Raw genomic sequence first — 26,056 nt, 5'->3', positions numbered from 1 at the left:
GGGGTAGATAAGAACATATATATTTATTAGTTCTGCCTCTACTATGTATTTATTATATAGGTAGGAAATGTTAAAATGAAATCAGCTTTTTGGCATTTTGTAAACTAAGAAAATTCACTCATGTTGAATAAAGTAGTAATGTTTTATTCCTTGATCAAGGGCAACAGTTCTCCAGAAATTTGGCTGTATTTTTCTTCGGCAAAATGAAAAATGGCTTCTGGGGCCTCAGATTTTTTCAGGAAGTACAGAAAATTCAGAAAGTGTCAAATGTGTTTAACGAGGTACTTTCCTGTGACAAGTTCTTTCTTAGAATTTCTCAGAGAAGACAAAAGGCACTGTAGCAATATTCCTCTCATATCCTCTCCACACTAGGCAAAAGGGAAACACAGGTGTCAGACCTCAAAATGCCTGGCTAGTTAGTCAGAGACAGCTGCAGCAAAGGTGCTAAATGAGCCCTGGTTATCAGGACTTGCAAGTCTAAGAGGAAAAACTGGTTTACAAGAAAAAAAAAAAAATGGGTGCAACTGTCCACTCAACATTCGCCCAAGGTGAGACTGAGTTTTCCTGGACAACTGTCTTAAATTCACTACATAAAGAAGCATTGAATCAGATTCTTTTCTCTTCCCAGGACTGGCAAAGGGAACAGGGGCCTATCAATACTTTGAAATTGCCACAATTCCACCCTTATTTCACAGTTCACAGAGATTATAATCCAACTATTAAAGGATACTAGGATCCACTATCTGGAGTAACTCACTCAATAAACAAAAGCTTCTATAACACATCTGGCGTGTCACAGAGGAGATAAAGAATTATAAAGGAAGAAACTTGCTTACTCAATCTGATTGAGAAAATATGGTAAACAAATATGAAATAACTAATAACAGGCAATACAGGAAGAACCCCAACTGCCAGGTTCAGACAGTAAAAAATCTCAAATCTTGAGATCCACTCCCTCAGCTATAACTCGAGACAGTTCCTTAGCCACATAAACACAGGCACTTTATATCCTTTCCTTTTTATTAAGAGCTGATTTCAGCACCAAAGCAAAGATTAATCAGAAAAGCACATCTGTATAAAGAGGGGGGAAGGGGGAGGAAGAAGAGGATAAGAAAAAGTAACTAGTGGGTACTAGGCTTAGTACCTGGGTGATGAAATAATCTATACAACAAACCCCCGTGACATGAGTTTAACCTATATTAACAAACCTGCACATGTGCCCCTAAACCTAAAGTAAAAATTTTAAAATAATAAACTAAAAAAAAAAGGAAGCCATAAATTAACAAGGATAAAAATTCTTTCTTTTGGAAACTAAGAAATGACAGAGTAATCTCACAGTCAAATGCTTTGCACCTAGTGGAGCCTTAAATACGTCTTTTGATTTGACCAAGTGACAAATATTTAATCCCTCTTTATCACTAGTTATCAATATTTGTGTTCAAGGAAAATGCAAAATAATATTTAGGAATAAACAAACCCTAGTTCACAGTATATTTAAAAGTCCTAAGACGTATGTCTTCTCTCACCTGGGCTAAGTCCACGCAGCTCAACTATAAACAGTGTTTGTTTAGCAAAAAAAGTACAAGAACAAGACAACACATACATACTCAGGGAAGAATTCATTTTTCTTTTGGTAAAATGTGCAATTACAAGCTCCTTACTAATTCTGCAATCTGTTGACAAAGGGCATGCAATGCCACACCATTTGGTTTAGAGACTGTGGACTGGACTCCCCCTGACCACAGCACCCTCTACCCAGCAACCAGGCAGGACTCTCAGTTCAAGCAACAAGTTAGCAGGAGAAAGTGAAACCTCAGTTATTCTGGGGTGGCATTCCAAGAGCCAGAACCAATTTCACAGCAAACAAAACTCAACACTTTCCCAGTTCAGAAGAGCTCATATAATGTGTAGGCATGTTTTGCTTTATAAAATACAGGAGCTCAAAAGCAAGTACAAAGTTAGGCTGGACAATATTAGAAAGTATTTTTAATTTACGCTACTATCTATAGATTACGGCCAATGTGATGGTAGGTACAGAAAAGCTTTATTAAAAAACCAAAATGGTTACGTTTTTAAGTCAAATTTCTAAAACAGTTATTTTATCTTTATATCAAATTCTTTAGATTATTTATAAATTATATATACCTTTGTAACCAGAAATTTCTGTAGAAAATTCTAACCGAAACATAAATTACTATTAAGATAATAAAAACAAGAAAATAAAATTCAAATTTAACCTGGATGCAAAATCTTTCATGAAACTTTCTAAACCATTTTCTAGTCCTGCTCTATAAGAATTCCCTCAAGCTAAACTGGCCGATTTCTACATCGCATGCAAATTCCTTCTTGTGATCATTTGCTATAGCCATGCCTTCTCCCCAAAGTGCTCCTTCCACAAATCTGCCCTTCTCCCTTTCTGGACTATAAATTTCTGCCCAGCCCTGATTAAACTTCTCTGCATCCCTGACAGTATGTAGCATTTATTCCCTTATGCATAGAGATTTCAAGAGTTATCCATTGATTTGAATAATTATTTTGACAACTTTGAGGCAGACGAGGAAACTCTCAATTGTTAAACTCACAATTTTTTTTTTTTTTTTTTTTTTGACAGCTGCAGTGCAGTGGCAGGATCTCAGCTCACTGAAACCTCTGCCTCCTGGGTTCAAGCAATTCTCCTGCCTCAGTAACTGAGATTATAGGCATGTGCCACTACACCTGGCTAATTTTTGTATTTTTAGTAGAGACAGGGTTTTGCCGTGTTAGTCAGGCTGGTCTTGAACTCCTGACCTCAGGTGACCCGCCCACCTAAGCCTCCCAAAATGCTAGGATTACAGGCCTGAGTCACCACACCCGGCCACAAATAATTTACCTATTCAAAAAGAAATATTTTTTGAGCACCTTACTACATACAAGATATAATGCCAGGGACAATGAAGAATGCAAAGATGGATCTGACAAATAATGACTTTCAAGGAGCTCAAAATCTAGTGAGGAAAATAAGATCCAAGTCACCATAATCAATACAAGCTAGAAAATTACAAATACTTCACTATGGATATGCTAAAGACGACTAGGATTATTTAGCACTATGAGGGTTTAGGGGATGAGCAGAGAACTCTTGGAAGAAGAGGCAGCTGAGCTGAACAGAAAGGAGAAAACATAATGCCCTTAAGTATAAACAAAGGCAAGGAGTGGGCAGAGTTCAGAAAGTTAATAGATGAAGCAAGGGGAGAGTGATGCTTTAGAACATGTATATGATATAGAGAAAATGGAACAAATGTGAAAGTCACTTGTATTATGAATGAAAAGAGGTTAAACACAGAAAATTTGGAGGTCATCACACACTAAAGTCATGATGTTAGGCAATCTTCAGTAACCAAGATATGCAGGAGGATTTATGAGGATTAATTATGATATCTGAGGAAAATTCATATATTGTAACTTTTTATGATGTCAACTTATAGCTGAATAGTATTCAACAAAGTCTACTCAATTAGAACTGGCATGAAGAGTTCAAATAACACACAGTGTTAAATATTCTTCAGTGTGTTATGTGAATAAGGCATAAATTCCACCCGATCTTCAACATCATGACTATAAAATAAATGATCTTCATATGAAAATCTAACAACAGGGCAAGGTCCTGAAGGATTCTTCTGGAGCATCTAAGAAAATAGATTTGGGGGGGAGTAAAATTTTGGGAGATTATATTTTAATGCATAAACTGGCAGTGTGGTATGTATAGATAAGAAACATAAATAGCACACATATGGTAAGTCAGCCAGAATTCATCAGATCATCTTATTATCAACAGGCTATAGACTGGATAAGTCACTGATATTAAAAAATAAACAACAAACAAACTCAATACAATTACAACTACAAGGAAACAAGCATGCTAATGATTTCGGAAACCACTGAGACTTCTCGGGGCAGGGAGAACCCTGATCTTCTCAAATTCAGATGACTTAGATATATCCATGCACCTTGCTCTGGCTTAATTACCATGTTCTTGGGCTCACAAACTTGCCCAGCTCTTTTTAACTCTTGAAAATAAATGCAGGAGGAATTATTTGTGGAAGGTCTCTTTGTTATTTGTGAAAAGATTCCTGATGCCACTGGAAAGCCAAGTGTGAAAATATCAATTAGATAAGAAACCAGTAGTTAATTTCAAGGAACCATCCAAGAAAAAAGTAAATGCCGATGACTTGGTATTTTATTATAGAAGCCTTTGAATGGTAACAGAGGCAAAGGTATACAGAATTGCTTTATTTTAGCTATGGTTTCATTTTTTGTGAGTTAAATCTGTGAGTCCTACTGGACATACCAACTTCTTGCTATTGCCTACTAAACTTGGTAAATGGGAATATCCTTCACAGCAGATTTACCAAAAGTACTGAAAGAATTAAAGTTCTTATTGAAGGCTCTAAAATAATCATAAGTACAAATACAGTGCTTTATCAACAAAAGGCCAGGCTTACTTTTAGTATCAGCATTCTAAAATCCCTAAGGAGCAAAGACTGCATCCTTGGGGGATGTGCTGATTAACGGGAAGGCAACGAAGAGATTTCTAACAAATTCCAAATAGATATTCCTTCCCTCGGGCTGGGGGCCTCAGCACAGTCACACCCTGGGTGCACGTCCAGTTCCTGCCTACGAGCTTTATGCAGGACAACTGAAGCATACATTCAAACACGAGGCCACTCTCAGATATGCCAACCTTGTTTGGTATCACTTCTGTATAATATTTAGAGGAAAAGCAATTATAGCATTTATTTTCATGTGGAGGAGAAGGGGGATGGTATTCTATTTCAACCAAGAAGTAATACTAGAGGATACTGAAGTGTGTTTATTTTCTAAAAAGCTAAAATTTTAGGGCTTTTTTCCCCCTAATCCTTCTTTAAGTGGCTTAAGAAGTTTCTGTTACTTTAACACAATTGCAAGGAAATGTGTAAGAAAGGTTATTGGAAGTGAAGATAGGCCTATTTTGAAATAAAATAAAGCCTCTGGTACCACTGAAAGAAAATCACAAAATTCAAAATTAAACCAGACAGAATGGTTTTAAGTTATTTTCATTCTTTTTCAATTTGTTAAAAAGCAAGGCTACCATCTCTTTGAAATCCCCTACTTTGGCCAATTTATGATACTTACAAACTGTCTCCTTAACATAATGTGCTTCCCCAAATTTTAAACCTGAAAATATTTATTGCTGAACATCCAAATATCCCTTTCATTGATATCACTAAAGGTATGATTCTGTTTTTTATTAGGTGTAACTTTAGAGGTTTAAAGAAAAAGACATTTATCAATAACTTATTATCCATTAAAAGTCTCATTTATAATGGGATGGAAAACGTACTGTTTCCAACCCCTCCCCCCATGCATTCCAGGCATGTCAAGAGGCCACTCGCGTTGTCACATTATTGTGAATAGCTGGACCATTCAGCCAACTGTTCCAATGAAGAGTCACACCTACCTTATTATGCTCATACTTGTACGGGATCTTGAGTGTGTCCATGGCTCTGATCATGGCCTGCATGGCCGTGAAGATGTTCTGATACACCAGCTTGGTGAAGCCCCTTTTATCTTCATCAGAGTATCCTGACCCATGGATGATTCTCATCTGCTTGATAAACGTACTCTTGCCACTCTCTCCTGTCCCTGAAAGATGAACAACAGTAGCTCATCAGAACACAGTGCCATCTCAGTTTCTCAGATAACAAAACCAAAATACCATGCCTTCGATTTAACATCCCCAGATGACCTGCTGACAGGAACAACTCTAGAACTGGTAATGCTACCCATGGTGAACATTTAGCAAAATTAGAGGGAGCAAGTCTATTTCAAAGGCAGATAAGCTCCAACAACAACAAAAAACCCCCAAGCCTATCACCTATTTGGAAACCGCTAAGCACCAAATTTTGATAGTGATTTGTGACCATGTATCTTGCAAGAAACAATGACAACAGTATCTTTTGAACATGATAAAAACTTGATAAAGCTCTGTTCCCTGGAGAATATCTGAAATGCTTCCAGGACACTGGGTTGACGAGCCAGGATTTGGATCTGGAAATGATAGTGCACTTATACAAATGGTACTCACACAGAGATAAGGAAAAAGGGCCTCAAATTTTCTAGACACACTGCCTATTTTATTTTCTAGACATAGGATAAAGCACTGTCACACAGGCTGTAACATAATGGTGTGATCATAGCTCACTGCAGTCTTAAACTTCTAAGATAAAGAGATCCCATCTCAGTCTCCCAAGTAGCTGGGACTACAGGCATGCACAACCATGCCCAGCTGATTTTTTTTTTTTTTTTTTTTTTTTTTTTTAAATTTCTGTAGAGACGGGTTCTCACTAGGTTGGCCAGGCTGGTCGTGAACTCCTAGCCTCAAGGGGTACACCTGCCCTGGCTTCCCAATGCCCAGCCCATTTTCTCTAATTTTAAAATTTGCCATAAGAACACAGTGTCCTGGTAAGGCATGAATAAGAATCATTTTTCTATATATCACATATCCCTGAATTTATTTGGTAGGGGGGGGCGATGGCTGACTGAGTTACAAAGGAATCGCCTAATTCAGAAAAGCCATGATGGTTCTTCTTCCTCCTCCCCATTCCTGACTAATAACATTATACAGAAATTTATTGTGATTAGTTTTTTTATTCCTTCTGTGCTATCTCCTTTTTCACAAATTCAGTGTTACTTTTCTGTTACCACAAGCCTAAAAAGGTAATCCCTAACAGAACTATATATGTCCCTGGGAAGAAGAAAAGAAGGAAAAATTGGATCACTTCATGAAATGACAGCGTATTTCTTCTACAATGAATCTAAATCTTCTAAAACTTCATTTTTCTAACTGTAAGTGGCTATTTTCATGTGTCCTTTCTCACTCCCTCTCAAATTTCCTTGAGATCACCAAAACAATAACTGTCTTTATCTTACTCCAACAATGTGAAGAAAATAAAAGTGCCAATTTGGATATTAAAGATGGAAGAACAGAATGAAACACAGAATGGCCATATCCCCAGGGTCCCTAATGTCATTTCCTTACTACAAAGCTGAGAAAAACAATTAAAGAAAGAAAGGGAAGGAAAGGAAGAGAGAGAGAAAAGAAGGAAGAGAGGAAGGGAAGGAAGGAGGGAGAAAGAAAAATAAAAGCTAGTAATATGGCATCTGTCCTAAATTCATTTTGTTTTTCTGATGGTTGGATTTCATTACTATCTTTATAATAATCACAAAATTTCAATTAAGTATTGCAGTTTTCATAGAAGCACTCTTAAATGACTGTAGATGTCTTGGTAAATACACAGCCCTCACACAGTTACAATAAAAGGTATTTCTAGCCACAGAGTCCTGCAGTAGCTGATTCCTTTATAATAATTTTCCTAGTACTTTAGAGTAAAGCGATCAGGAACTCCTAGAAATATAAATTAACAGCTGTACTGTGAATGCTATCTGCCCAGTTTGACAGGATTAATCCAAAAAGTTTAAAATGAGTATTTTATAATCCCAACCATGAATAGTGGTGAAAAGCATAAAGTGGCTGAAAATTATCCTCTCTCTAGTAGAGATAAAGCTACAAAATTGTTTCTCATTGTCAACCATTTACAGAAACTAGTATCTTTACTCTTCCAAGCAATTAAAAGTATATAAGACAAAAAAAATCCATATTGCTTGTTTATTATCACAATCTCAGAGCCAAAGGCTTGCTCTTAGAGTCTAAACGTAAACAATCATTAATTCACAACACAAATAGAAGAAATCTTAATTTGTGAGGTTATGGTATAAGAAGAAAAAGAAAGAGAATCAGGCAACAGGAACTTTTTTCTCATGGTCACCCGAGAAATTTTTACACACTTATAACCACCCTGCACCAAAAAAAAAAAGAAAGAGAGAAAGTATCAGATGAAGTATAAGCACATTGGCATGTGTTTCAATGAAATCACATTGGACAAGAGCAATCAACACTTGGTACTTCCTTGAATCTAGTCACCAAGTCCCTGGGCATTGTCCACACACTGGATATCATACTAATGTAGACTCCAAGTAGGGGCCAAACATGTAACTGATGAAAGAGTCAGGAAAAATTAAGAGGAAAGAAAAAATAATCAAAAAATCAACTCTTAAGATATTTTCCTGTTGCCAGAAACACACCCAGGGATCCTTTCTTCATCGTCTCATCTTGCTGGGTACCCCGAGAAGGCTGACCAACAGGGATTTCAACAGCTTCGTTATACTATGTCTTCTGCTTGAGCTTAGCCAATAGAACACCAGAGAGCAGGAGAAAGAGGAAGGGGCATTTATTCTCCTAGCTTCCTCTCTGCAGGACAGCACAGATGTGCTATATTGCATCCAGAGGTCCCAGCTCCTGCTGGGTGGCCCTCTCCATACCGATGCTCTCTCTGGGTTCCAACAACTGCTCCCTCACCTTGCCTAGCTATTGCTTGGCCCCAGGTTACTGCACCAGCTCTTACAAGCTACTTACATCTGCTTCACTCCTCAATCCCCACACAGGAGTGTGCCATCCATTTCCTGCTGGAACTCTGACTAGTACAAATACCAATCAAATGAAGGACAATGAAGACAAGGGAATGGAGGGCATGCTCTCTTCCTCCTCTCCTATTCTCTATAAATCTTTTATTTATAAAGTGCTCTCTATTAAGTAACTCATTTTCATGACACTCTTCTGGAGGCCAATCATGATAAAGAAACAGTTGTCATCCAGCTAAAAAATACTGGTAGAGCCAAAACCAAATCCAGGGCTGCTAATTCTCCCCCAAAGTACTTACCTGCCAGAAAAGTGCATGTTACATGCAAAACACACACACACACACACACACACACACACACATACACACACTCGCACACGCGCAATCGCTCTCTATCGTTCTCTCTTTTTTATTACAAATGAGGTCTCACTATGTCGCCCAGGACTCAAGTAATTCTTTTGCCTCAGTCCCCCAAAGTGCTAGGATTACAGGCATAAGCCACCACCCACCATGCTTCCCCATCTCCCCTCCCCACACATTTTAAGAATAATCTCCAATGTACACACAGGGGACACAGTAGTCACCACCTCCTGAATATAAAAGATTTGTGTTCAACCCTTTATCCTTTGCAACCATTTTGAAATATATTGCCATTTTATCCTCTTAATCTTTGAGATAGGTGTCTTTATCCTCATCCCACAGAAGAGAAAAGGCCTTGGAGAGGTGAGGCAACATGGCTGAGATGATATGGCTAAGAACAGGCAAATTCCAAGACTCAAGCCCAGTCTTCAGATGCCCAAGCTTGGGCTGGGCATGATTTTCACAACTATCCAAAATCCAAAATAATTCACTTCTACTGTCCACAATTTAAAATTATCTCATCCAGGCTTTGACTACACCCAATTTTTCTCCCTTTAACCTAATTTTTAATTTCTGAATATTATTTCAATTAAAGGGACCCACTTTGAATCTTGGTGCCATCTTCCAATTGGCCAGCCCCGAAGTTCCAGGTAAATTTCACTCAAGAACTTAATGTTCACACAAATGTTGTGAATTCAAAGTGAAGGTAAAGCTTCATGTAAGAAAAATCTGTGTGATGCAAATATTATAGGTAGAATAATAATAGTAAATTAAGGTATTATTTGGCACTAGATCAGAATTTAGCCAAAAAGAAAGCACAGTCCTATCTTGGTATCCGTGAGGGATTGGTTCCAGGATTCCCCTCTTCAGACACCAAAATCCAAGATGCTCAACTCCCGGATACAAAATAGTGTAATATTTGCACATAACCTATACACAACCCTCACATACTTTAAAACATCTCCAAATTATAATACCTAATACAATGTAAATGCTATGTAAATAGCTGTCATACTGTATTATCACTTGTATTATTTTTACTGTTCTATTGTTTTTGTGGGTTTTTAAAAAAATATTTTCTATCTAACGTTGGTTGAATCCATGTATGGAACCTGTGGATACGAGAAGGCCAAATGCATATGGACTAAAACATCAACAATGCAAAAAACTCAGCTTCTTTGTTCCATACAGTTCTATGTCAGAGACAAATGAATTATTCTTAACAAACATGTAATCCAAATTTCATGTGTCATTCTCCTATTTTTATAGAATTATGCAATACTCTCTGAGTTTGAAATGGACATTTTAACAATCTAGTACTGATTAGTATGAAAAATTTTGGTACAATAAAAAAACAGCTGTTCCCAACTTACATAAAATTAGTTGTTTCCTAAGGCCACATGAAAATGAAAAGTGTAAGAGACTTCACAATTCTCTTTCTCTGAATGAAAAAAGCAGACTTTTCTACTAGTAGATTGCTTCAAGAATGCAGTGATGACTAATGTCTTTTCACAGCATAGGGCAATGAAAAGCACAAGTAACCCTGACCAATCTAAAGAAATATGACTCTGCTTCCAAGACCACTGATACTATAAAATCTAGCAATAAGCCCTTATATAAAATGTCTGGGGGAGGAAGAAGGGTCTCATTTTTGCTAATTTAAATATATCTCCAATCAAGTCATTTAATAACTTTAACAAGCAAATCAACACATAAGAGTGTGAGTCCCAGAAAATCCCTGCTCTTTTAAGGGTCTATATAAATATGATTTTAAATGTCCCCATAAAAGTTATTTGTACCCTCAGGCAAGTACTCTGCCTTTTCTAATCCCAGCTCATTAAATGCCCAGAAATGAAACTATTTAAGAATCATGCTATGAAAAAGGCCACTTCATCCAGTGTGCGTAATTGGCTATAAGGAATACTAATTTTTCTTCCCTAATCGCTTGATCATGATAATGTGCAGAGAGCAATCCCCAATTCATTTCACATCTCTTCCTCTCAGAACAATCATCAAACAAACTAAATATACTACCACAGAGCGCATCACTTAGTAAGCTATCAGAATACATCACATTAGACACGCACTCTCTCACACAATCTAATTCTTTCATTTTAGACCTTTTTTTCTTTTTGCCAAGATCTTTTCCACACAACAGGATTCCCACATACAAGTTCTGACACAAATCTGTATTTACTCTGTGTCTGATCCACACAAAGCATACATATGTTTATACTGATTATTTTGCCTGTTTGCATGATGTAGTCTGCAAATAGTTCTGTCAAAAATGACCATTCTAAATCCAATCATATGTTACCTTCTTAATGGTAGTATATTAGCATTTATTGTTGAAAGCATTCATGGACTCATTGGTTCTTTCTCTCACTTGAACTGGCTTCTTGGACTACTATGTTATTAAAAGAGCTGCCAAGGCCAAACCACATATGAAGAAGCATTGCTCAATGCTTAAAAAATGTCAGTTACTACTGCCACTGCTCTGAAGGACACTGGTGCCCGTTTCCATACAAGGGCCCTGGAAAACAGTCACTGAATATACTACCAGGAATTTCAAGGGTCCGCATGGTCTATTCTCTTTATTCTGAAGGATTAAAAAAAAGGGGAGGCAGAAAACACACCCTAGCAGGGCCTCTCACAGGCTGAGGGAAGTCCATACCACTTCTACTTTTTTTAAATCAAGTTTCTCTATTATGCCAAAACAGTTATCAAAACTGTAGCCTTTGAAGTTACACAATGAATACATTCATTTCACACTGCCAGGGCCTTTCATGAGTGCATTTGGAGATACTGTCAAACTATCAGAAGTCTAATCTGAAGACCCTAACAACTGAGAAGGCTCAGGACGAATGCCCTGCCCCAGCCTCTTAAATGGCCAGCACCCAGGTAAAGAACAGCCAAGAACAAAACGCCAGACTCACAGAACTGAATTATAATTAGAGCAACTGTACTTCAGGTCCACTGGTTTAAGTTGAGAGTCTGAAACATGAAATCTCAGCCCCACTTCATCTGAACTTGGGCTACTTCCACATACAGTTGGATAAAGTGAAAGTAGAAATGGTAAGGGGGAATTTTCTACCCATAAGCACACTATCAATCCACACCTACAAAGATAAAGGTATTTTAATAATGCTGAGTCAAAACCCAATCCATGTGTTGTCCATATTCCAGACTATAACTACCTTAAAATATCTGTATTCTGTTTTCTGCACATTTTCCTCCACTTAGACTGAAACCTGCATTTGAAACAGAGCGCCTCTAAGATCAAAGTTGCCATAACTTCCTGTCTCTAGTAACTTAACTGTCTGTTGAGGGCAAGAGTTGAGTACAGTTAACCATTTGTCCCCAGCATGGTCTTGCAGAAGATCCTAGATAATTTTTTAAATGTAACACAGAATAGAACTAAATTCAGTATAACCAACTACAAGTAGAAACTGGACAGGTAATTTAGTGCTAGTCAGGGCTATTAATAATAACTAACCCAGTTAAGTTATTTTAAAGAAAAAGACAGGCAAAACACATTGAAAATTCATTTACTGAAAGTATTAAAAGGTCATGTAGTCCTGGACTTCTCAATGTGGTAAAATTCTCCCAGAATAATCACCTGATCATCCAAGGTTACTCAAAAGTGCAAGAGCATTTTCTTAGTGTGCCCATAGTAAACATTTGTGTATTAAAAACTAACATCAATTGGTTGCAGAACTTTCTGAATATGCTTAAAGAAAAAAAAAAAAAAACATAAATTTGTACACTTTAAAATGGTAAATTTTAGGCCGGGCATGGTAGTTCATGCCTGTAATCCCAGCACTTTGGGAAGCCAAGATGGGCAGATCACTTGAGGTCAGGAGTTCGAGGCCAGCCTGGCCAACATGGTGACACCCCGTCTCTACTAAAAATACAAAAATTAGCCGGATGTGGTGGCAGGTGCCTATAATCCCAGCTACTCAGGAGGCTGAGGCAGGAGAATCACTTGAACCGAGGCGGCAGAGGTTCCAGTGAGCTGAGATTGTGCCATTGTACTCCACCCTGGGGAACAGTGAGACTCTGTCACTAAACAAACATATAAAGAGGTAAATTATGATATATAAATATCTGAAAAAAAATTTTTTAAGCTAGCGTCAGTATAATTTGGAGAACAGGAAGTTTGCATGAAATTTTCCTGCTAAAACTCATTCAGCAAGTTACTTTGAGCCAATCTGCTCAACTTCTCCCCATTCTTTGCTCCTAAGAGTACATGCTCATTCTCTCTGCCTCTGGGTGTACTTTAGAGAAAAGGTTTCAGAAGCTCTGAACCCACTGATTTTACAAATGAGAGAACTGACTCATGCAAGGATTCTGCTGTTTGACAGCTAATGAGGAAGAAGACAGACTGGAACCTACCAAGGTCTCTTATCTGTCCAGAGCTCCTGGTCTTAATGCCCTCATACACTAAACATTTTTCCCATTAATAAAACTTACAAATATTTATTATAGAAAACTATTTTAAAATTTGACCATTTTCATGTATCTTTCCAGTCTTTTTTTTTACCCAGGTAAATGTACTTTTTTCTGTTCTTGTTCAAAAATAAAACTGCAACAGGCTGGGCGTAGTGGCTCATGCCTGTAATCCCCGCATTGTGGGACGCTAAGGCAGGTGGATCATTTGAGGTCCGGTGTTCGAAATTAGCCTGGGCAACATGGTGAAACCTTGTCTCTACAAAACATACAAAAAAAAAAAATTAGCCGAGTGTGGTGAAGCGCACCTGTAGTCCCTTTGGTAATCTGAGGTGGAAGAATCGCTTGAACCCAAAAGGGGAAAGCTGCAGTGAGCACTGATTTTGTCACCGCATTCCTGCCTGGGTGACAAAGCAAGAACCTGTCTCAAAAAAAAACAAAAAATAAAACCATGCAACAATACTGTATTGTTAGTCACTTAACATACTGTGACAACTATTCTCTGATACTAAGTATTCTTCAGAAATGATTAATAATTAGCTGAAAAAACATCATAAAGATGTGTGATAATTTAACAATTACCCTGGGATAACACATTTTGAGCATTTCTAAATTTTTTGCTTTTGTATATAATGCTCTAATAAACATCCTTGAACTAAAATCTTCGCCTGAATCTCTACTTCCTTAGGAGAGTATCATAGAAATGTGATTAGCGCAAGGATATAATCTTTGGGAAGGCTGTGGCAGTCCTGTAACTGTACCAGCTGGCACATCCACAGACCCACCACCCATCCCACTTTTGAAAATACTGTATTTTTTTTAACATCTACAAATTTGAGAGACAAAACTAAATTTATATCTTTATTTTCAAGAAGAAACATGCTTCATACTTTTCTTATTCATTTCTATTTCTTCTATGAACTGCCCCTTTCATTTTAATTGTTTAAGGACTTGGTGTTTTTCCTATTTCTTTTTTCTTCTTTTTTTTTTTCTTTTAAAGAGACAGGGTTTCTCCATGCTGACCAGGCTGGTCTCGAACTCCCAACCTCAGGTGATCCGCTGCCTCTGCCTCCCAAAGTGCTGGGATTATAGGAGTAAGCCACCATGCCCAGCCTGTCCTATTCCTTTTTAAAAACAATTCAGTTTTTAAGCACAGATTTAAACTTATTTACAAATATTTCCCCAATCTGCCATTTTATTTTCATTTGTTGACAAAACTGGTACATAAATTTGCACTATGAAAGAAATGACTACAGTCATTCAACTAAGCTTTCCTTTAGTGATTTCTTTCATTTATGTCTTTAAAAAGGCTCAAACACATATACTTTATTCCAGCTTTCACAGTTTTACCTTTTACAATTAACTAACAAAATATAACACATATTTTGATGTGTAGTGTGCAGTGATTTTTTTACTAAAAAACTTTTTCTCAAAGTCATTAAATACCTTAAGGTCACATGGTCTCAGGAGTATATAGCCTCAACAGGAAATTTTTTTCATATCCTCTAATGTGCTCCTAAATAGTGATCAAAGAAATATATGAACCATATTGAGTGTCCAAAAGCAGGGGTCCCCAACCCCCAGGGCCAAAGACCAGCCCTAGTCACTGGCCTGTTAGGAACCAGGCTGCACAGCAAGTGAGGAGCAGGCAAGCAAGCATTACCGCCTGAGCTCTGCCTCTTGTGCATTAGATTCTCATAGGAGCATGAATCCCACTGTGAACCGTGCATATGAAGGATCTAGGTTGCAAGTTCCTTATGAGAATTTAATGCCTGATGGTTTGAAGTGGAACAGTTTCATCCTGAAACCAACGCCGCCTCCCGACCCGACCTCCATTTCTGGAAAAACTGTCTTCCACAAAACTGGTCCCTGGTGCCAAAATGATTGGGGACCACTGTCCTACAGCATCTCAATGACATTCATTCTGTTCCCTCTTCTTCATCTTCCTTACACAACCAGCAGGTCAGCATTTCCATGCCTAAGCATTAGACTTTTACTAACTGCAAATTTATTTAAAGAACCTGAGAAAGAACAGTAGTGAAAATATTCCAGATGTTAAAGATTCTAATCTCTTTTCCACTTTATATATCTATTTCTATCTACATAACATATTATGCATATGTTACCTATTCGAGTTCCTTCTCTTAATAGTCCTGTGGCCTTGGGTAAATTACCTGTCTTCTCTAAGCCTATTTCCTCATCTGCAAATACCACTACCTAGTTTACAGTTCTGCTCTGAGTTTTCAATTAGTTAATCTAAGTAAAGCAGTGCTTAGTAGGAAATAGATAATAAATGTTAGCTATAATTCACAATGCAAAATCAAGTAGAAAAATGAGAGAATAGTCTAATAAAAGGCTATGTGGTGGGAGACGGACACTAAAATCTCTGTAATGAAGAGAAATAATATTTTAACGCAATATTTTTGAAGTCAAAATTAATGCCCCAAAATCCACAATAAACAAAATAAAGACAGGATCATTAACAGTACTATAATGCACCATATTGGCACCTGAGAAGCTGCCTTCGGTTTTCATCCAGTGGCAAGTGCTTTTACTCACCTTATCTAGTTTCAGTCCTGACTCAAATTCTCCATTCCCAAAATAACTAAGATAACCATCACCAGCATTTCAGTATTTAAATTCAGAGTGTTTGGAGATTTTTAGCTTGAATTGTTTATTCTTAATTTTATTGGATATAGACTGTATGTCAGACGTTCTTCTAGTATCAAGGATGCAGGACAGACACAGTCATTACTTTCACAAAGGTAACATGCAAGTGTGAGCAGATAACATATGGATAGATGAATAATAAAATATCTAACAGAGACGGGTGCTATGCATTAAAGAATTAAAGGACAATGAAATACAGAGTGACCTGACTGCTGCTTTGAGAGACCTTCTTAAGAAAGTACATAAATGCTAATATTCAAGAATCAGCAACAAGAAAATTAGAAGGAAACAGCATTCCAAGCGGTTGACCAGCTGACATGAGGGCTGAAATGGGAACACATTTAGCTGGCATGTTGCAGGTATAAGAGGGCCAGGGTGGTTGTGGCATAGCAACTGGATGGGAGAGAGGTAGGAGGCAAGGTGGGAGCACTGGCTACAGAAACACCAGCCAAATCACCTGGACCATTCATTATACTTTAGGAAATAAGCTGGATTTTATTCTAGTGCACTGGACAGCTTTGGAAAGTTTAAACCAGGGAAGCAATAGGCCTCCATTTATGCTAAGTAAAGAATTGATGATTGTTAAGGACAAGTTAGTAGGTTATTCCAATAATCCAAACACCAAAAAAATCCTAAAAAAGTTTGCATGGGGATGACAAGGAGAGTGATAGTTTGGAGATGGATGAAGTGAAAAAGAGAGGAGATGACTGACACAGGGAAAACTCTTAGATTTCTGGATTGATGGATGGAGGCACTAGATTCTTAGAGAAGCCTGAAGAGGAAAGGGTTTGCAGAGGGAGGACATTAAGTTTGAAATGTGCATTCATTCCAATGAAAAGCACTCTTGTACACCTGGAAGGTTCACAGCATCGACATGGAGGTTACCCACAAAGGATGAAACAGAGGATGCGATTTGTGTCCTACATTCTCTAGGCCTCAAAGGCAAGGACACACACATGACTGAGCATCTTCTGCTAACGTGTGAGTCAGAGCAGGCTGCAAAACCTGGGATATAATTTCACTTCCTATGATATAAATCTCCTTAGCTAAAGAAAAGGTAAGAATCTTGTTGGTCACTAAGTTACACACACACACAAACGCACACACTCATTTATAAAGTGGTACCATCTGGCGGAGCACAGTGGCTATGCCTATAATCCCAGCACTTTCGGAAGCCGAGGCAGAGGTGGGTAAATTGCTTGAGCCCAGGAGTTCAAAACCAGCATGGGAAACATAGTGAAACCCCATCTCTACTAAAAATACAAAAATGAGTGGTGGTACGTGCCTGTGGTTCCAGCTACTAGGGAGGCTGAGGTAGGAGGATCACTTGAGCCCAGGAGGCAGAGGTGGCAGTGAGCTGAGATTGCATGGCTGCACTCCTGGGTGACAGAGTACAACCCTATCTCAAAAAAAAAAAAAAAAGTGGCACCATTGCTACATGCACACTTCTTTTGGAGAAAAGTGGGATTTCACTGAACATTATTTGGGAAGTGGGATGATATAAAAATATAAAGTCATAATAATAATGGATTTTAAAAAGTGGGAACCCTTCAAACTTAACACACCACCCACAGAATTTAACTTTTCCCAGATAATAAAAGTGACACATGCAATCCAGACTGTTAAGTCACACATAAACTGCACACTTTAAAAATGCAGTGGATTAGAAATAATGAGATGCACTTCTAAAAAGCACTCTGAAGTCCTTATTAACCCAGCAAATACTTCTTCAGGATAAAATGGCTCATGTGGTCCTCCTTAAAAGAGAACAATGAATTACATTTATAAGAGAGGAAACAGCCCGAGATGGATCTGAAATGCCATTTTCCACCTTATTTCATATTCATCAGGATATCAGATACAGACAGAGGTGTGGCACAGAAAGAACACCATCTGAAGTCAGGGGCCCTCCCAGCCCTGCCCACTTGGCCAATGAGAGCTGAGGATGAGCGAATTGGCCTGGATAACCTCAAGGGTTTTCTCTCCAGCATTGGATTTCATGATCATTTTCCTTCTCTGTATGTTGTTGCACAGCATTAAAAACTATTAAATTTTTCATGAGGCAGGGAAAAAAAAAGTCACCTAGTATTTACTATGTATTCAAATAATAATTCAAACAAGTTGACTAAAACTATAGTAGTCTTCTTTCAAGGTTAATATGTCAAGATTTTTTTTCTTTTACTCATGTGGCTCTTCATTTTGAGCCTCTAAAAATAATTATCTTTCGAGGTAGGGGAATTAAGGTGCTAGAGGGAGCTAGCCAAGTACTGCCCCAATTAAGAGAAGCAACGATCTGGGAAGTCAAAAAATACACAGGTTTTCAGAGTGCAGAAAGCAGCATGCTTTTCGAGCTAATATCCCAATAATTTCAAATAATGACATTGAGAATACTAAGAAGGACATACATATGTTCCAAGTGTGCCTAATACACACAAAACCACAAAAGGATCTGGAAGGTAGAAAGTTATCATGGAAAACAATAGTTACTGAATCTGCACATGCAGAGCAGTTACTAACCTTTAAGGACTTTTAGAAGTCCACTGTTCATGTGGCATCTAATAGTCAGTTAAAAGGAAAATTAGAGAAACATTTCCCTTTTCTTAAAGAAAGAAAAAGAGCAGGATTAAAACAAAGACACATGTACAAACAAGCCAAACCTGGCATTGTTCACATTTTAAAATTCTCTCTTGGGGGGAAATGTTGAGGTTGATCAAAAACCGTAGTACCTGCTGGGGTTGGGGGGTGGTCTCATCATTGGTATTAAACCATCCAGCAAGGATTCTTTAATCATTTCCAAATGGCTAATGTGGGAGAATCCAACTATGCCATGAAGAGAAGCATTAGGAAATCATTTGGGTTCTCACTTCCCCTAAAGGAAAAAAAATTTAAGATTCAGCTTTTGTAAAAGGCCAAAACATTTGTCATTGGAGATAGAAGTGGCCCCTTTGTAATGAATGCTCAGAGAACTTCAAAGATAGGTATATAAAATGCCCCTGTTCTTTTAGGTTATAATTATTCCAAAGCAGTCCTATGATGCTTCTTGTGTATTTGCATGTGCTGTCCAAAAGAGAGGAGCAACATCTGGCACCACCAAATTTGATGTCAAGACAATTTCACCTGCCAGTTAAAAAAGGTACCCTATGGTTTGTTTCATCAATTTAAATTTTGTCCTCTAATTTATTTCACATAATGGCCATATGCTTCTCCAGTATTCAATCCAGCGACAGCAACAGACATGCAATAAAATGGTAACAGAGCAGGAGTCTCTCTTCCTGTCTTTCCCCTTCAATTTCTTCAGAAATAGCAATAGTCGACCTGAGCCTAAAATAAATAAATGCCTGTTTCCTTACTCTTAGGTAAATTGCATATAGAAATGTGCCTTCTTCCTGCTAAGGGAAGGATCTCTTTGCTTGGAAGTAACACACCTTGAAATGTATAACCAGCAGGCAGGAAATGAGAAAGGACACTCTTACAACCAGATTTACTCCTTGAGAAAGTAAAATTAAAGAAAGCACATTGGTGCATTTTATTAATATTTAGTAAGGCTTGCACATATGATGACTTCCTACCATTTGCCTGAAAAATGAGGAAGTGAAACCAATTAGCCTCTTAACTCAAACTGAGTCTCTCCTCTTGCTCCATAACTCATGGAAATGATCCAAGAAGCAAAAACTAGAGTTAAAGGGGAAAAGACATCATAATCCAAGATATAATGTATGGCTCTTGGAACAGTTATTAGCTTAGGCCTTATGACCCAACAAATGCTGTATTAATTATAGCAGTATATACTCAGACATTATTTTTAATAAACTGACCCAATAATAAATGAAAATAACATTGGAGGAAGCATAATAAATGTGATTTCAGTTTTTGAAAAATGATCAGAAACCAGCTGTCTTATATGCAACCTTTCCCCTGAAATGTTTCATCAAAGAAAAGGTACAAAAGTCATTAAGGCATCTAATGAAAACGGTGCTTCACACAGACCGTACTTGCTTACTTGAACCAATAAGGAAGTTAACAGAAATTAAATCAACTAAATGCAAAACACTTAAACAAATCAAAAAAAGAAAATATTGAATCACCAGGCATCACTAAGTTGGGTGATATTTCCAGGAGTTTGTAAAATCACACCCATACCCCTACATTCACACCCACTAATGAGCTGGAGCAAGGCTTCGAAAACCAAAAGCTGTAGTCTAATACTTTAGAATGATTCCTTTCTTATCGTGTTGTATACTCGTGGCTTTCCAAAGTGTACTCACCATCAACTTTTTTTTTAGAAACCTGTCAATATACTACATACTAAATGAAATGACTGCTCCATTATTCTAGATCTTCCACAAACTATACTTGAGAATGTAGAGGTGGGGAAACTTTCCATGATGAAGTATTTTTTCCATATATTCTTAATAATTATTATTGCTGAGGCAATTAAGTCATTACTTATTGCTTGTTTTGTACTATAACAGCTGCCACAGGAATTTTATAAAGTACAGGTAATAAATTTTTTCTAAACGACAGCTTTATGTACATCACATATATGCCCTACAACTCAGCCATTTAAAATATCATCCCAACACTTTGGGAGGTCGAGGCGGGCAGATCACTTGAAGTCAGGAGTTCAAGACCAGCCTGGCCAATATGGTGAAACCCTGTCTCTACTAAAAATACAAAAACTAGCTTGGTGTGGTGGCACATGTCTATAACCCCAGCTACTTGGGAGGCTGAGACAGAGGAATTGCTTAAACCAGGAGGAGGTGTTTGCAGTGGGCCAAGATCACATCACTGCATCCCAGCCTGGGTGACAGAGTGAGACTCCATCTCGAAATAAATAGAGTTCAGTGATTTTTAGTATATACATAGATATGTGCAAGCATCACCACAATCCATTTTAGAGCATTTTCATTTGGGTAATGAGATTATTAAGGAGTTGTCAAATACCTCACTATTCAAAACATCACACTACTTAGGCAGAAAACCCTCCTGCTAAATGCATTCCTTCTCATTTTGGCTTTCGTACTTGAAAGTTGTCCCTCAGTATCAAGGGGACTGGTTCCAGGACAACCCCCCACCCCTGCCATAGATACCAAAATGTGCAGATGCATAAGACCCAAATATAAAATGGTACAGCATCTGCATACAGACTACACACATATCCTCCTGTATACTTTAAATCATCTTTACATTACTTATAATACCCAATACAATGTAAATGCTATGTAAATAGTTGTTATACTATATTGTTATTTATTTTTTGTTGTTAGCTATTTTTAAGTATTTTGCATCTGAGGTTGGTTGAATCCATGCAGCCCAGAAGGCCAATTATATATATTTCTATGAGGACTTTATATAGATTCATATGTGGGCTTTGATGTAACTGCTTTTTACTTTTCCTATGTAACATATGACAGAGTTTGGATCTGATCCAACAGCCTATGAGATGCTACTGAAAAGTTCTGAGCAGGTAAGAACTTCACCATGGGACTCATGAAGACAGAGGCATGGCACAAACAGTTCAATTTTACAGGGAAGAAACATGACAAAGAAATGGGACCAAAGAAATCTACAGCAAGGTCCACACGGGAGTTGACCCTGAAATTGTATGGTGAAAACTGAAAACAGGCAGGAAGGAAGGACTTAATACTGAAAAGATACAACAGACAGGTCGTGGCTGTGGTCTGCCATGCCGTGAGAGAAAGAAGAAACCAAGAAAGAAGCATGGTTTGAACCTGGGAGTTCAAGAAAATGGGAGTGACTTTAGCACTGTCGGGGGGTCCAGAAGGAAAACTGCAGAAAGGTGAAGGTGATAGCCCATGTTTAGCTGTGTTATGTTGGCAAATGCATTTCCAGGGAGTAGAGGCTAGAAGCGCAATTCTGGAAAGCTTCCTCATAGGACTTTGGAAGAGAAAGTTGCTAAGAATCCACAACTGAATATTCAAAGCAGGAGACAAAATCATCTGATACTGGTTGAGCAAGGTTTCAGATGTGGTGGGAGGACCAGTGGAACTAGGTAGATGAGACTGAGAGGACCCCCTGTCCCTCTGCAATGCAGCAAATGGCTGCATAAAGGAGGAGAGGGCAACCTTGAAGGTTCTCTGAGTGTGAGGGTCTGCCCAGGCTGACCTGGGAAAGACACGGATACAAATCAAGTTTATCCCACCTTCCAGTGTTACCTCTTTCCTGCTGTTCCTGTATCAGGTGTGTCCCCATGACCTTCCTAAGGATAAGGGACAAGGGGCAAAGAAGGTTCTAGAAATGTTGAATAAATACACACATTTATGGTCTTTTGTGGCAATGGCCATGAAACTCCACCTCAGAACATCCACTGGGGCAGAAGTAAATTTCCAAATTCTGTTAATGCATGAAATGGCTAGGCATGAGTCATGTGCCTTCAGTTTAATCAGAAAATTCTGATCCTGCAACAAGAAGAATTAAGTATGTTTCTTCAAATATTCAAGTATGTCACTAGGAATATTTTAGTCACCTTATTGAAAGTTCATTTATTTTTACTAAATTAACTAAAACTTTTGAAGAGTACAACTGATGTCCCAACCTACTGCTGACTATAAGCTCATAAATTTCACCACCTTGAGATAGTATAAAGCGTAAGTAATTCTAAAATACTAAATAAGTTCCCCCTTTTCTCTCCCAATTCATCTCCAGAAACGAATACATAGAAAGCAAAGAAAACAGAAAAAATCCAAACCACAAGTCATTAGCCATAACAGATAATCAGTTGAGTGAAAAAATTCATTCTGGAACTTCGATTTCAACGTAATTTTAGAGTAATTATTTTGTCCAACAAGAATTACTAAGAATCAAACACATAATGCCATATAGAGAACATTTTATAATCAATAGTATGTTGGGTGTTTTGAAACATGGCTGTTGAACTCTTTTGCACATTAAGAATACAAAAGACTATGTGGCAAGCTTGATTTCTATACCCTCCCCATTTTAACCAAATCCAAGAAAGTGATTCTGATTGGATTATGTCACAGTTATGTATTTAGCTGATGTCCTGATACTTAAAGATTAGGGTGACCATATAATTTATCATCCCTGCCAGGCAAGGTGGCTCATGCCTGTAATCCCAGCACTTTGGGAGGCCGAGGCAGACGGATCATGAGGTCAAGAGATCGAGACCATCCTGACCAACACGGTGAAGCCCCGTCTCTACTAAAATACAAAAATTAGCTGGGTGCCATGGTACATGCCTATAATCCCACCTATTCGGGAGGCTGAGGCAGCAGAATTGTTTGAACCCAGGAGGCAGAGGTTGTAGTAAGCCGAGATTGCGCCACTGCACTCCCGCCTAGCGCCTGGTTACAGAGCAAGAGTCTGTCTCAAAAAAAAAAAATTTATCATCCCTAAAAGGATACTCTAAGAGTAAAAGGGGTACTATTAAAAATTGTACTAGGACAATATGTGTAAACTACAATATTCCTAGGAAAATTGGGACAGATATATGATCCTATTAAAAGTATTCTGGAATAGAAGGTTGTAAAGGAGCACTTAAAAAGCTGAAGAGAAGTTTTAAAGGTGAAGAATAAAGGGCATGGAAAAAATCTGAATATTAGCAGTAATACATAGTCCTAATAACCCTTATGGTGCATATTTACAGATTCTAAAAAGTGTATGAACTCCCACAACAAACAAGGCTTTAAAAATAGGACCTAGGTAGGGAACGGTGGCTCACACCTGCAAACCCAGTACTTGTAGGAGGTCAAAGTGAGCAGACTGCCTGAGCTCAGGAGTTTGAGACCAGCTTGGGCAACACAACCAAGCCCCATCTCTAAAAAAAACAATAAAAAATTAGGCGAGTTTGGTGAGAACCTGTGATCCCAGCTACTTGGAGGAATGAGGGGAGAGGATCACTTGAGCCTGGCAGGTTAAGGCTGCAGTGAGCAGAGATCCCACCACTGCACAGAGATCATAGCACTGCACTGCAGCTTGAGTGACAGAGTAAGACTCCATCTTTTAAAAAAGAAAAATTAAATTTTAAAAAAGGATCTAACACACTGGGAGAAAATATTTGTAAAATACCTCAAACAGTTAACAGTGAAATGTATTTAAAAATTTGCAACTCTAATTTTTTTTTTTTAATCTCCCAATAAGGAAAAGGCCAATTGGAAAAACATTATAACTAATTAAAAAATAATTTAGCCTTACACATATTAAAAGAATTATTAACAAATTTAAATGGCAATGACATAATATTTTTCACATATTAAATACTCAACGATGTTTTTAAATGATCATATTCAGGATTTAGGAGTCTAAGGCAAAACTGGCACTCTATACACCAATGGGAGAAATACAAACAGCCACAAAGCTTTCTGCAAAAACTCAGCAATAGCTATCATGTTATCAAAATATTGTATACATTCCTGCTCCAGTGACTCTACTCTTAGAAACTTTCCCCAAGGAAATATTCGTGTATTTGCAAATATTAGCTATAGGATGTGTATTCATAGTTGATTAAAAACATCAAAAAATCAAAACCTAAACATTTAACAATAAGGAATGGGTAAAATAAATGATGGTCCATCCATACGACGGGAGACTATGCAGCCATGAGAAACAATATTTTATTACATTTAACTAAATAAAAAACGTTTATGATATATTGCCAAATGGAAAGAGTGGACTGCAAATTCATATGTAAACCTTATACCAGTTCTTGAAAATTTACACTTATATACACACACACACGCAGTTGGAGCTGGTCTCCAACTCCCTTTCTATGTTAGATATAGAAAGAGGTAGTGCAAAAAAATTTATAATAAAGTGTTGAAAGTGATTATCTCTGGCTGATAGGATGAGTAACTTCTCTTTTTGCTATTGCTAACTTATATTTTCCCAATTTAACATTAAAATGGTATATTTTGTAAAAACAAAACAGTTATTAAGAGACTGAAAAAAAAAAGTTCTATCCCCTTTACAAGGACTTTCCATCAAAAATGTAACAGAACTGGTAATAGAGCTAAAAGATCATGTCCTTTTAGTCAAAAGATGTCAAACGTAAGGTGGCTTGGGGTTCTATTTGGAATTCCTCTAAGACCAGCCTTGTGAAGATAAAACTGAGATAAAATATACAAGAAAATGTCAGAGAGTGGTCAAGTATTATATAAAGGAATGATTTCAATAGTGAGCCATTAGCAGAACATGCTTTGGGTTGAGTTGTTTTTCTTAATTCTGCAGTGATCCATCACTCTGCTTTGTGAGTACTGTGATGCACTTGGAAAATGGTTGGCTGGACAGAGCATAAACAGAACTGGCATGCTGGATGAAAACCACAGCCCTCACATTAGTAACCCTTGTCCTGATCAATGGAAACAAAAAACAATAAGGCATTCCCAATAGATTTCCTGGGAAACTTACCGAAAAGTAGGAAATAAATTAACCCCCACTACATGTATTTCTCATAGTTCTTGACCTCAGGACCCTAAACTCAGTAAGAGGCTCAAAGAAAAAAGGCTAATACATAATTATCTTAACTGTATCCCTTGAAATATCCATGCATAAAAAAAACTTTCAAAAATAAAGACACCTGAAATCTACCAAAATGTGATCAATAGCTGTGTCTGAGTTGAAAAAATTATCTTTTTTGTCTATATTTTACAAATTTCTAACAAGCATTCATTAAATTCAATTTTAAGCAATCTTTGCAATCCTTGCAAATTTGCTGCACTTGGATCCAATAACTAACCAACTGGCTATGTGACTGTGAATGAGTGAATTTACCTTTCTGGGTTTCGTTTAGCATTGAATGGGCTGGAACATATGAATGCTGATTAAAGACACTGAATGAGTCTAGTATGGTAGCAGGTAATGCTTTAAGAATGATGACTTCTTAATGGATAGAAACAAAATCTATGAATAAAACATTATTTGTAGACATTCCACTAGGTTCTAGTTAGCATACAGACTAGTAACCTCGGATGGCAGATATTGGGCATTGCAGAACCCGTTTCTGACCTCAAAAGCTCTCAGGTCAACATAGATTTGAAGATTATTCTAACACATGAACCAAGGAAAGGGCTCCCCTCAGGGGTTTTGACTCATAAGCCAGATTT

At 37.7% G+C, this 26,056-nt stretch overlaps 1 protein-coding gene across 1 annotated transcript in view; it reads right to left on the bottom strand.

The window, feature by feature from the left end:
• The window catches only part of GNAQ (G protein subunit alpha q), a 323,586-nt gene that overhangs the window by 207,839 nt on the left and 89,691 nt on the right, over positions 1–26,056 (bottom strand). Inside the window, exon 2 of the mRNA XM_032290657.1 lies at positions 5,477–5,661. Within this exon, the coding sequence (XP_032146548.1) occupies positions 5,477–5,661 (185 nt within the window). The remainder of the gene's footprint in view (positions 1–5,476; positions 5,662–26,056) is intronic.

The sequence above is a fragment of the Sapajus apella genome, unplaced genomic scaffold (assembly GCF_009761245.1).
Source record: "Sapajus apella isolate SASKATOON/1434 unplaced genomic scaffold, GSC_monkey_1.0 scaffold24, whole genome shotgun sequence".
NCBI classification, from domain to species: Eukaryota; Metazoa; Chordata; class Mammalia; order Primates; family Cebidae; genus Sapajus; species Sapajus apella.
Note: the sequence above shows the minus strand (reverse complement) of the source record. Positions and strands in the feature narration are given on the sequence as shown.